At 43.3% G+C, this 12802-nt stretch overlaps 1 protein-coding gene across 3 annotated transcripts in view; it reads left to right on the plus strand.

The window, feature by feature from the left end:
* The window catches only part of LOC122789133 (WASH complex subunit 2A-like), a 2558205-nt gene that overhangs the window by 519691 nt on the left and 2025712 nt on the right, over positions 1-12802 (plus strand). For 2 of the 3 annotated variants that reach the window (XM_044056354.1, XM_044056357.1), the window contains exon 9: positions 1117-1227. In XM_044056354.1, the coding sequence (XP_043912289.1) occupies positions 1117-1227 (111 nt within the window). The remainder of the gene's footprint in view (positions 1-1116; positions 1228-12802) is intronic. The other variant, XM_044056356.1, reaches the window with a different exon arrangement.

Raw genomic sequence — 12802 nt, forward strand, 5'->3', positions numbered from 1 at the left:
TTTGGAGGCCGTCAGCGTGGTTCCCCGTCAGGATACACTTACTGATCTGGTGTCCTGGAGGACAGGTAAAGAGCCCAGTACAGTGGAACCATTCCCCAAAAAGCTCAAGATATTCACCCCCTCCCCCAATGATCGGCAGCATTGGAATAAGTCCAGCCATGGATGCTGTCATGGTGGTGGTAGCCACTAAAAAGATATCTCAAAGGAGAGTTCCTCAGTCTTTCCCCCAAATAGAATCTCAGGCATTTGACCACTTATGGAAGCACGCTTATGCCTCAACCACCTTTTGGTCTGGTTGCGTTGAACTGTTTAGCTCATTTGACCCAGCTTTAACTGGACATTGTGTCAGAAGTCTCAAGGGCAGTGAAGACACAGTAGTCTCCAGATACTTGGAAGACTCTAGAGACTCAACAGTCCACATTCCAGTCCATTTCTAACATGTCCATGCTTCTCCTTTCCAACACAGCTGACTGCACATTCCGAGTGGCTGGCACCGGCATTGTTGTACGTTCCCATGCTAGATGAGATTTTTTGACTTTGGAGATTGTTTTAATGCCTCATTTGATGGCTGTGTTTTTGAGCTAAAAGTTAATTTGACCAGGAGTACGCAAGACAGGTAAACACCATCTGCCATTGGAACTGGTTTTGCTACCCTTCAAGAGAAATGCTATATCTATGCTTTCATTTTTTATTTATGTAATGAGTGCCATTTGTCTTTTAAGCATGGCTAAGAGTGATACTTACAGTAGACCCAGTTTACTTATGTCCTGTCAAAATCCAAGTCTTAAGGAAAAGAGTTCTCTGCAGCCAAAAATACGGGGATGCCAAAGTGGGCAGGTCACTCAAGTATTTCTAAGAGAATGAGAAGTTGTTGCACACACTATTTTATGTATTCATACTGTATGCACCTTTGTGAAGTCTATTCCTAGGATCACAAAGGGATTGTTGTATAACAGACATATATCTTTACAAGTCCAGAATATTTTTTCATGAGTATAATGAAAATACAAACTAAAGTTGTTTATATTTAAACAAAATGTATTTTTTGCTGGGACAAATGCATGGCTTATTTTCTATGCAGGCAGGTGCTTTTTCTTAAAATATATTTATGTCTAGAAACAGATGCACTCAAGTGAGGATGAAGATTACAAAGATGACAATGATTCGGATCTGTTTGGTGACTCAGAAAAGGAGGAGGATGGTGGAGATGAAGAAGATACAAGAACCGTAAGTATTCCTGTCTTGTCATTGTTTGTGTTTGTTTCAAACATGTTTACACAATTTATGACAATTGTCAAAAACTGTCTGACTGTAGTACAGTTTCTCTGTAAACAAGAAACTTTATTTTGGTAACATAATTGATGCTAACTGACCGGCTCAACGGTTTGCAGTCTGTCAAGGAAGGTTAACTGTCTTGCATAAAACCTTGCAGTAATGGGAGTATTGTAACTGTAATAATGGTGTTGCTATTTATTTAGTTATTTAATAAAAAGCATATTATTTATATAATAAAAGTGTATAAATGTAAAACAAATTTCTTGTACTCATATTTTATTTACTGGAAATGTTCATTGTGAAGCTTTTCTTTCCCTGGGCTCCACTGAAATGGGGCTTTGGTCCATAACTTTCTCTGTAAATAAATGCAAATAAATAAGGATTAACGCAATTTTACGTTGATTCTTTTTTACAATACTGTTTGTGTGTTAGGTTAGCAGTCCCCTTAAGTTCTTCAGAGCCAAATGGGTTTAAGGGAAGGAAGCTGCCCCCCTTGCAAACCATGTTAAAGAAAATAATTTAATATTGTTCACTGGGGATCTGCATGTATTGCAAAGAGTATGGTACTTGCACATGTGTTGTATTCATGGTTGAAAATACACATGCTGCAGTATTCTTAATGGTCCTATCATTTGTATAACTGAATGCCCAAGGACAATGTCATTTTAACTAAAACAAAGACTGTGTAAATTGATTATACCTGTTGACATTCTACAATAAATGTATATTCTACAATAAATATATGCATATTCAAAATATGTTAAGATACAGTACATGGCAGGAAAATAAAATAAGGTGAGTTACATAATTTCCTTTTTATGTAAAGCTTTAGGGGATGCACAGCGTAGAAGTGGCAATCTTATTTTCAAACATTTACTATTAGTTTTCAAAGTCAAACATGACAGCTGTAATAGTGTGTTTTACAAACTACTGGTAACGTATTTCTCAGATCACAGCAAATAAGGTGCACAAGTGTCATTTCTTTTTCTTCTAGTTGGATTTATGTGTAGCAGTCTTACTACTGTGTTTATTTTTATACAACACATATTTAAACACTTATACTCTAAGGTGGTAGCAAGGCATCATGTGGTGTGTTTAATGAATATAATGTTGAGGGGTGCATAATGGAAAATACTTGCTAGTTTCAAGAAGTACAGATGAGGAACACTCTACATCTAATGTTATCCATGTCATTATTCCTCATAGAAGGGTCTTGGATCGGATATCGGATCCGAGTCACTAACTTTATAGCATATACAGATCCAAGGCTCAAGCTTCTCCTTCCCATAATCCCCTGCTGCCCTCTAACCCTATCATCTCGTTTGCCGTGTTTTGCTACGGACATGATCCTTGGCTCATGCTTTCAGATAGGTGACTTAGTTAAGTTGTTTTGCTATAGCTAAGCTTAACGTACCGGGTTTGTCTCTCCCAGTTTAGCTGTCATCTTAGTAGCTTACCTCCCCTCCCTTAGATTTTCCTAGTTTTGGTAGTTTCCCTTGTTGGGCTTTTGGCACCCTTTTCATGTTAGTCGCTAGGTATTTGTGTTTGTATTCTAGTTGTATTAATAATTGTGTATTTTTTTTTCAAAATTATTATGTCTGAAAAACCCTTTGGGTTTAAAAACTGTTCCTTGTGCAGTTGGAAGATTACCAATTCCGACTTGCACAAGGAGTGTTTGTGTTGTATAGGGGCTCCTCACCTGGAGGCTGAATGCAACATTTGTGCCGCATTCAACCCCAGGGCTTTGACAGAGCATTGCAATAAGCAGTTCCTTAAAGGCATGGTGCGGGGGTGGCCTTGTGTTTTCCCTCCTAAGGCTTCCTTTTCTGACCCTATGAGGAAGACCCCTTCCATCTCCTCAGTAGCTACTAAAAAGCCATGGCTGTCAGATCCTAGATCCTCGGATCCGACTCTATCCCGGGCTGTCTCATGTCCAAGGTCTTTGGATTTGAGATCCTTAGACTCTTCTTCCGGATCCAGGGCCTCCTCAGATCAGAGGCTGTCAGATCCAGTGAAGGTCAGGCCAGCCTCTGATCTGAACAGTTCATCAGATCCTATTGCTCCTTCTTCTCGGCCATCAGATCAGACAGGCTTGTCAGATCCAGCTATAATTATTGAGGATACAGCTTTGCCTACTTCCTCGAGGCATTTATTCCACTCCGCTCCTAGACCCCAGAGCTGAACACTGGATCACCAACACAGATCCTCAGGGTCCTCAGACGAGTCTACCCACTCCTCCACTTCCTCCAGATCGTTCAGGAGTTTGTTAGCTTCTGACATTAACAGGTTGATGAGGAGCTTCCTCAAAGCCCACATAGAGTTAGGGCTTCTCGCGTCCCCAGCCCATCAGGCTGGGGGAGTTTCTCCAATCCCTATTCACTGTTATCTTCTTACAACTACAGGGGCTTCAGAATCTTGGAACCCATACACCTGCTGTCAGATCCTGACTATGTTGAGTAATCCCATTTTCTCAACCCTGTCAGGGTCCCTGCCCTTCTCTGTTCCTCCACCCTCAAATCAGAGTGGGCCCTGTGCTGTAGTGGTCAGTGTCAGCTCCACTGGGATGGGGTCTTGCCTGGTCTTTTCAGAATGATCTCTTCCCCTGGGGGCCTTGGCCCGCAATAGTTCTGGGCTGGTATCATCCAGGGATCGTGATGCTGTATTGGGGCTCGTTCCTTCTTTCTGGGGGACTTTGCTCTCTGAGATTGTGAACAGGACTGTTTCCAGCCTGTCATCCTTCAGGGTGGTAGAGATGACCTTCTCCAGGTCTTGGAGCTACATCTCCCACCCCTCCAGGTCCATCCCTGCCTCTCTCTACTTTAAGTGGTGAGGCCTACCATCCTGTCCAAGGTCAGCCCACCCATTTGAGACTTCGGGGGGTTTCTTCCCCTAATGGGTTCCCTGCATCTTCCGAGTCCTCCCTGGAGCCCACCACAGAGGAGGTACCTCGTAGGAGCAAATACAAGAGGAGACACTTGGACTCACCCACAGAGTCCCTCACAGAGGACATGGACCTCGATGAAGGAGATGGGTCCCCAAGATCTCCGCCTGACTGTCTCCTTTGGGGACATCCTTAAGATCCTGCGGCAGAAGGGCGGAAGGTCTCCCCAACCCCCATCTTCGGAGGAGTCCATGTTCCTGAAGGCTTTCCAGATGGGCCCATCTACTTCCTGAGTGTCTCCCTTGATGACGAGTTGGTTGATCTTATTGCCTGCAGAGCGTGGAAGGAGCCTAACATTGTGGAACCAGTGCCCAAATGACCTGATAAGTTCCTTAGACCCTCCTTCACATGGACCACCCCTTCTGGAGCAAAATAGTTCCAGTTGATGCCATCGTGGTGGCCGTGGCCACCAAGATGGAGCTGGCAGAGCAGAGCTCCACAGTCCATCCCCCGAACAGGGAGTCTCGAGTGATAGACCAACATAGGAACCGTGCGTTTGCCTTGGCTACATTTGGACTGAGGGCAGTTATTTGACACACACCACCTGCCTTCAAAGGGATTTGGCCAGAGAACTCACCCTTCTCTTACAGAATTATTGCTGGTGGAGGACCTCAAGAAGGTGTCTTTCAAACTTTCTACTCTGATATTCCTCGCTAATTCCTCGATGAGGTTAATTTCCAGTGCTGTGGAAGCTACCTCTCGAGTGGCAGGTACCGGCATAGCTATAATGCGGCATGCTTGGTTACGACTGTGACACAAGGGAAATACTGCCAGCCCATCTACCTGGAATTTTGTAAATAATTCTATCTCCTTTGTGAATATTGATACGATTTGTACAGAACTATACATTATGTACTGAGTTATAATGTAACCACAGCATGTTAGAATAGAAATGTATATAAACTGTATACCTGTGCAAATGTATAGGTTCATAGGTTCATACTAGGCTATCTGCCCTTTGGCATTTATAAGCCTAGCCAGAGTGTGTTTGGCTTTCGCCACCCATTTTATATTAATTTTGCTATGCCCTTTTTCGAGGTTAGTATACTGTGCCTCTGTCTAACAGTGACACAGAAGTGATACCCGGGGTAAGCCTACGATCTGCCATCCACTCATCAAGATTCCTCTTGAAGAGAGTCAATGAGGGACTCTACCTAACCTGGACTGGGATTTTATTCCAGAGTGAAGGGAGCCTCTGGGTTATGAATCTGTCCCTCCAGCATGTCCTATTTATTTCAGTGCTGAGGTTCAAGTCTCTTGAGCGCGTAGCTCAATGGGATTTGGATTTTCTGAGGTGCAGCATGTCCATTAATTCCGGGTTGGACATGGCTTTATACGTCAGGCACAGATCGCCTCTGAGCAGGCGGTATGCCACTGAGTAGAGCTGGAGTTTCTTTAACCAGGCAGCATATGGCATCTGTTTGAGCCCTTTGATCCTCTTGGTGAGGTACTTTTGGGGTCTTTCCAGTTGCTGCAGGTGTCTGGTAAGGTACATCCCAAAAGGGGCATTGTACTCAATTATGGGCCTGATGAGGGATGAGTAAAGAGGCACGATGACCTCGCCTGATCTAGATGTGAATCCCTTCATGATTAGGTGGGCTATATAAAATGTTTTTCTAACCACTTTGGCCACGTGGTTGTCAAATGAGAGATTGCTATCAACTTGGGTCCCCAGGTCCCTAATTACTTCTTCTGTAGTTAATGGATTACCACCTATGTGGTAATTTGTGGGCACTTTGTTTTTGCCAAAGGGGATGACTGTACACTTTTTGGTATTTAGCTTGAGGTCATGGCTCTGGCACCATTTGTCTGTTTCTATGAGGCCCTTTTGGAGGATGCTTGTGTCGGCTGGAGAGTCTATTATGGCGCCCAGTTTGCAGTCATCTGTGAACTTGGTCAGCCACAGTCCTTCCATGTTGGCCTGCACCTCCAAGAAATATATACTGAACAAGAGTGGTCCCAGGACTGAGCCTTGTGGGATGCCACTTGTAACTGGTTTGGAGTCTGACATGGCTCCAGCAATTCTAACCATGTGGGTTCTGTCCTTGAGCCAGTTTGCAACCCATCTAGTGACATAGGGGTTTATATTTAAGCTGGTGAGCTTACCTATAATACCCGAGTAGGGTATTGTATCGAAGGCTTTTGCGAGGTCCAGGTAGGCTGTGTGGACCACCTTCCCCTCGTCAATGGCCTTGGTGACGGTTTCAAAGAAATCAACCAGGTTTAAGAGGCAAGATCTGCCCTTAACAAAGCTGAACTGGGTAGGATCCAGTGTCTGTAGGGCCCCAATATCTTTATTGCAGACCAAGCTAGTCAGGCTTATGGGGCGATAGTTTCCAGGATCCGTTGAGGCACCACCTTTGTGGAGAAGGGACCCCTGTTGCTGTACGCCACTCTATTGGTACATATCCTGTAGCAAGGCTGAGATTGAACTATGTTTTAACAGTAGAAACTAGAACATCGAGTTAACTTGCAAAACATCAAGAAAATGTTGAAATAAATTGTTTTACGATTGTGCTATAAAACTTATTCCTCAGTTTCAGTTCAGTAGCAGACACAATGTCTAGAGCTAGAAGTTTTCGTATTGTCTTGGAAGAGAAGTAATTACTAGGTTTGAGATGCAGAGGTGTTTCATTGTTTTATGACTTCCTAGCAGCTGCACAACTCTGAGCAAGCATCTGAAGGCTATGTATATGTTAAAGTCTGTTAGTTTCTGACAAAAGGGGTTTAGCCTGGGAAGTAGTCAGGTGACAAAAAGTGATGTCATCCAAGCTAACCCAGCAGTAATATTTTGATATTAGTTTAAGAACTCCCCCAGAGAGAGACTGGGCATTTTGTATTTTGTCTTTGACCTAACAGGAACATCCACTCATCATCACATCTGCACTTGCCTTGATGTAAGTAAGTTTTTTTAGGGAATAGTAACTCTTTTAGACAGTTAGGAATATAGTAAAGATTAGTTTAGATGTTTTCTGTATTTATTCAAGACTGTTCTGCAATGTTTTAAATATTTCCTGTGATTTTGAACTCTGATGTTACTGTGAATATATATTTAATATTGTCTTGTTCTTTTATTATTTATTATTAAATATATTTGTGAGACATATTTAAGCTCTTAGAGTACTTGCATATCTATTTGATGACACTGTACAGGCCACTCCTAAATAGCCTTGCTCTTAGTCAGACTACAATTTGGATTAATAGTAACATTACACAGTAGGATTGGGCACCCTTCCTTAAGGGCCTTAAAAGTAGCTGATAAGAGTGGTTGGTGGCAGTGGAAACTACCTTATAGTCTGGGCAGAAGGGGGCATAGCTAGTATACCTGTGCCAGCCTTTCCCATGAGTGTGTGTGTGGTGTTTGTGTGTGTGTTTGTGTGTGTTTGTGTGTGTGTATAAATCAAACCTCACAGAGTGTGTGTTAGCTACTTGGGCAGGGACACCGAAGCACTGGTTAGACAGAGAGGGTGCTGGAGGTTTTGGCTTGACCACTCAGCTGAGATGTCAACCCTATAGCTGTGCCAGTATGGAGTCTTATTGGGGATCTGGAGAAAGAGGGAGAAACCAGCCCCAGACTGACTGATGTCTCTGTGTGCTCTTAAGGGAAATTGCACTTTACTGTGTGTACCTGTCATCCTCCCAGTGTACATGTCCCCTAGCTGTTGGCAGTCCTGAGGATTGAGGCTCCTTGATTACTGGGCCAGTGTTGGGACATCACAGTGCTTATGCAGGTTTGCAAAACCCTTCAAAGCATCTTTTACCAACACTCCCTTTGATGGGTTCACCCTTTTTAGACTCTCCATCAGAGACACTTTGACCCGTAGTGAGCAGGAAAGGAAAATTTTGTTCGCAGTCTGGATCAAGGTACTACTCCTCAACCGTCTTTCTCAAAATACCCAACAAGGAACGAAGAAGATGAGTTCCAGAAGTCACAGTCTTCCTTCCAGGATGCCTCCTCTTCCAGAGGCAGGGGGTGAGGACTCAATGGCGTACTCCACCCTAGAGCCGGTGGGGGGGGGACTGCAAAATTAGGGCTCCAAGGAACCCTTCTCTAAACAGCTATTTTAGCGCTCCTGAGGAGTTGCTCGACTGCTCTGCCCTGGAGGCAGTCGGGGGTCGTATTTCCCTTCATCCACTATCCTGGACAAATATTACCTCCGATCAGTGGGTGTTAACCATCATTTAAGGGGTTACTTTATTCCCTTTTTGCAACCCCTTGAACAAGGAAGTATCTCCCTGAAGTTCCACCCTTTCAGAGGGAGTTGGCCTTCAACAAAGTTTAACAACTTCTTCAAAAATGAGCTATTCAAGAGGTCCCAAAAGGACAAAGATGATCCGAAACTTAAGTCTCGCTTTTTTTTAGTGCCAGAAAAGGATGGGGACCTGCATCCTATTTTGGACCTAAGTGAGCTGAATCTGTTGGTCTGAAAGTCCAAGTTCCAGATGGTCACTGTTCAGTCCATTCTGCACCTCTTACACAAGGATGACTGGCTGTGCTCAGTGGATTTCCAGGATGCTTACTATCACATCAAGACAGATAGATGCTCAAGGAGGCACCTTCACTTTCAGTTAAGGGCCATCATTACCAGTTCAGAGCCCTGCCCTTTGGACTCACCGTAGCCCTCTGGGTGTTTACCAAATGTATGGCAGTGGTAGTGGCTCACCTGTGGCCGCAGGGATTTCAGGTGCTTCCTTACCTTGACAATTGGCTCCTCATGGCACCCATGAGACATCGACTGTCCCAAGCCATCAGCTATGTCCTACTCTTGTCCAGTCAACTGGGAATTAGTCAATCTTTCAAAGTCAAATCTGGTCCCTACACAAAGGTTGGCATTCACAGGAGTCCAGCTAGACTCCGTTTCAGAGATTGCAGCATTGCTGTTACGCAGAGTCCAGTTGATCCAGGAGCCAGGTCATGCAGATCTTCAGTTTTTCGCATCCTTCTGTCGATCTTATTCTTTGAACTTTAGGATCCATGGCCTCAGCTATTCAGCTTGTTCCTCTGGCCAAGGTATCGTATGAGGATTTTACAGTGGACTCTGGTGGTTCAATGGTCCGTTCTGTCTCAACTTATGTCCATGTCCATAAAACTGATGCCTGGGTGCAGGCAGCACCTTCTTTGTTGGCTTCAATCTCAGGATCTCACCTTAGGCAGGCCCTTTTCTCTCCCTTTGCCAAAGGCCACTGTGACCAAGGATGCTTCCCTGTTAGGGTGGGGTATTTTCAAGTTGCAATAAACGTTCTAGAGATGAGACCAGTCCTACTCTCATTGCAAGCCTTTCAGGACTGCCTTCCCTTGGGGATGATTGCAATTCAGATGGACAAAATGGCAGTGGTCTGGTATATCAACAAACAAGGTGGAACACTATCTTACCCATTGTGCAGAGAGGCCATGAGAGTGTGGGAATGGGCGATGGCCTCTGGGCACTTTCTTCTTGCAACTCATATACCCAGGGTCTCTAACATGTTGGCTTACAAGCTCTGTAGATCCATCTCGAGTCCTCACAAGTGGTCTCTCAATCCCGCAATGATGAAGCAAATTTTCGATCGCTTGGGGTCAGCCATGCTGCAGCCTGTTTGCCTCCCCCAGCCAACAACAAATGCAACATGCACTTCACCCTGAACACCCCCCCCCCCCCCCGAGTCGGGGAGTCACCAAGGGATGCTGTAGTCCACGATTGGCCTCTGGGTCTCCTTTACACTTATCCTCCTGTCCGTCTGATCCCCAAAGTTTTCCAGAAAGTGCATTGCCTGGGGACATCCCTGATCCTCATTGCCCCTTTTTGGCCTCATCAACCGTGGTTCCCCTTCATCAGGTCTTATCTGAAGTGCCCTCCCTGGATACCGGATCCCCTTCTGGATCTGATCTTTAATCCTTCGAGGCTTCCTTTCCCAAATCTTCAGACCCTTCATCTAACCACGTGTTTTCTCCAGTTTCAGTGATCTTCAGACAGTCCAGGCTACCTTCTCACATCAAGAATATTATCTTATCTTCCCAGAAGTTTTCCAAAAGGAAGGTTTACAGTAGCAAATGGAAAAGGTTTTCTGTCTGGGCTAAGAGCAGTAATCTGGATCCTTTTTCCACCTCTATTTCAGATACCCTCTTGTCCTTGTCCTCACTTTTTCAGGCTGGGGCAAGGTTTTCTGCTATTAAGCTGCAGTTGGCAGTGATTTCTAATTTTCATGATAGCAGCAAACCTACCTTTTCTTCCAGGCTCTGTAAAGTTTTCATGAAAGGTGTTTTCCTTCTAAGACAGCCAGTTAAGGATACCTCACCTCCTCGGGATTTGACCCTAGTGCTGCAATCTCTAACTCTGAGTCCATTTGAACCTGCCAGTCATGCTGTCTTAAATTCTTGACATGGAAAATGGCCTTACCTGGTAGCCATTACTTCAGCTAGGAGGGTTTCCGAATTGCAAGCTCTTTCAATTGATCCTCCGTAAGTGGCATTTCACAAGGACAACAGAGCATCTCTTAGAATGAATCCTTCCTTTCTGCCCAAGGTTGCCTCTGAATCCAATTCTGAACCAATATATTCAGTTGCCAATTTTCTTCCCTAATTATTCCAGTAAAGGAGAAAGAATTCTACATACCTTGGATGTACACAGGCAATTAGGATTTTATCTACATAGGACCTAGGAGTTTTGTAAATCAGATTAGCTCCTCCTAGCCTTTTCCCTGAAGAGACATGGCCTCTTAGTTTCTAAGATGACTGTTTCTAAATGGATCTCTAGCTGCATTTATATAGTCTATGCCAACAAGCATCTGGAAGTTCCGGGGAATAGTAGGACTCATTCTACTAGGTCCTCAGCCTTCATGGCCAGACTCTGCATTGGTGATATTTGTGCTGCTGCCACTTGGTCTGGTCCTCACACCTTTATATCTAATTGCAAGTTGGATTTGGTTTCCAGGAATAGGGCCTCCTTTGGTTCAGCAGTCAGCATGTCCTTTCTTGAGGCCTCCCAGAGTGTATGGTAGCTGGGGACTCTGACCCTTTTGTGAGGAATAATGACATGGATAACATCAGACAAAGAGTTATGTACTTAACATAACTTGGAATCTGTGTTGTCCTATGTAATTTTTCATCACATTTCCCTCCTGCCATTCCCCTTCCTTGGTGGATTTTCTGAGAAGGGTGGAGTGTAGTGGGCCTAGGATTCCTCTTTTTTTTTTTTTTTTTTTTTCCGTTTTTCCCTTTTTGATTATTCTTCCTAGCCTTGTTAGCAAACTTGATCGGGCAGCAGGGGATTATGGGAGAGGGAAGAGCTTGAGCCTTGGATCTGTCTATGCAAAAAATTTGCCAACTCTGATCCAAAGTCAGATCCAAGACTCTTCTGTGAAGAATAATGTCGTAGGATAACACAGATGCCAAGTTATGGTAAATACATAACTCTTTTTTTTAAAACTTGAGATGACTGGCAGTTGCTACCATAAAGGTGCTTGCAAGTTGTAATCTGAAGTTTTTAGATCATGGCTTTTGATCAGATACATACATGCACACATACTACTATTTCAAGCAAGGGCATTAATGCCCTTCTAGCTTGCCAATATACGAAAACACAAAGTATCAGGCTGTTCTTAAAATTATCTAAACTAGTACTTGTTATAATGTAATTTGGTAGTCTGTTGTATTTATCAGCTACTCTCAGTGAACCAATTAGTACACTTCTCATTCCTGTAGAATTTTCTACATACATTGTCTGATAATTCTCTAGTACGTTTTGATAACCCCAAACATTCCCAGAGATAATTGTTGCTAGATACCATAAGTACTTGAATAAGATCTCCTGTTAGATATCTGTAAGAGACACTGTACAAATTCAGATATTTTAGTCTTTCATAATAATTTAAATGTTCACATCCATGGATACTCTTGGTATATTTCTGCTGTACTCTCTACAGTTTGTCTCATGCTTGTTTTCTTAATGGGCTTCCATATTGTTATTCCATATTCATGTTTGGCTCTAATGTAACAAACAATGACTTCATCATTTCTGATTTCCTAGACTTTATAAATATTTTTATACAACCTATAGTTCTATAACTATCATTACCCAATTGGTTGATATGATTAGAAAAATTAATAGCTGGATCTACCCATATACCCAGGTCCTTAAATGAGTCTACAGTTTCAGTCACTGTGTGCTGTATTAAATATTCACCTTTCAATTTATGTCTCCCAAATCTTGTATGCTTTAGTTTTTGATGCATTTATCAGTATATTATTCTCCTGTGCCCAAATGGTCAAGTTATTATGCAGACTTGCCTTACCTGTAACACATGTAATCAGTTTACCCAATTTCAGGTCATCTGCTTGCAGACTGTAGAACACCTCAGATGAAAAAGTTAGGTCTTAAAGATGCAATCTAAACAAGTAAGGGCCTATGACAGAGCCCTGTGGGACACCCTAACTGTAACCAAGAATTTCACCTGTCCCATTGCTGTATAATACTTGCCATGTCCTATTTGTAAGCCATGCAGCTATCCATCTTATAAAGAGAACATCAGTACCTGTTTGTTCTAATTTATTGATCAGTGTTTTGTGTATGACCTTGTCAGATGATGAAGTTATATCTATATAAATTG

This window comes from Protopterus annectens, chromosome 14.part0, assembly GCF_019279795.1.
Source record: "Protopterus annectens isolate FY-2018-M chromosome 14.part0, PAN1.0, whole genome shotgun sequence".
Lineage (NCBI taxonomy): Eukaryota > Metazoa > Chordata > Ceratodontiformes > Protopteridae > Protopterus > Protopterus annectens.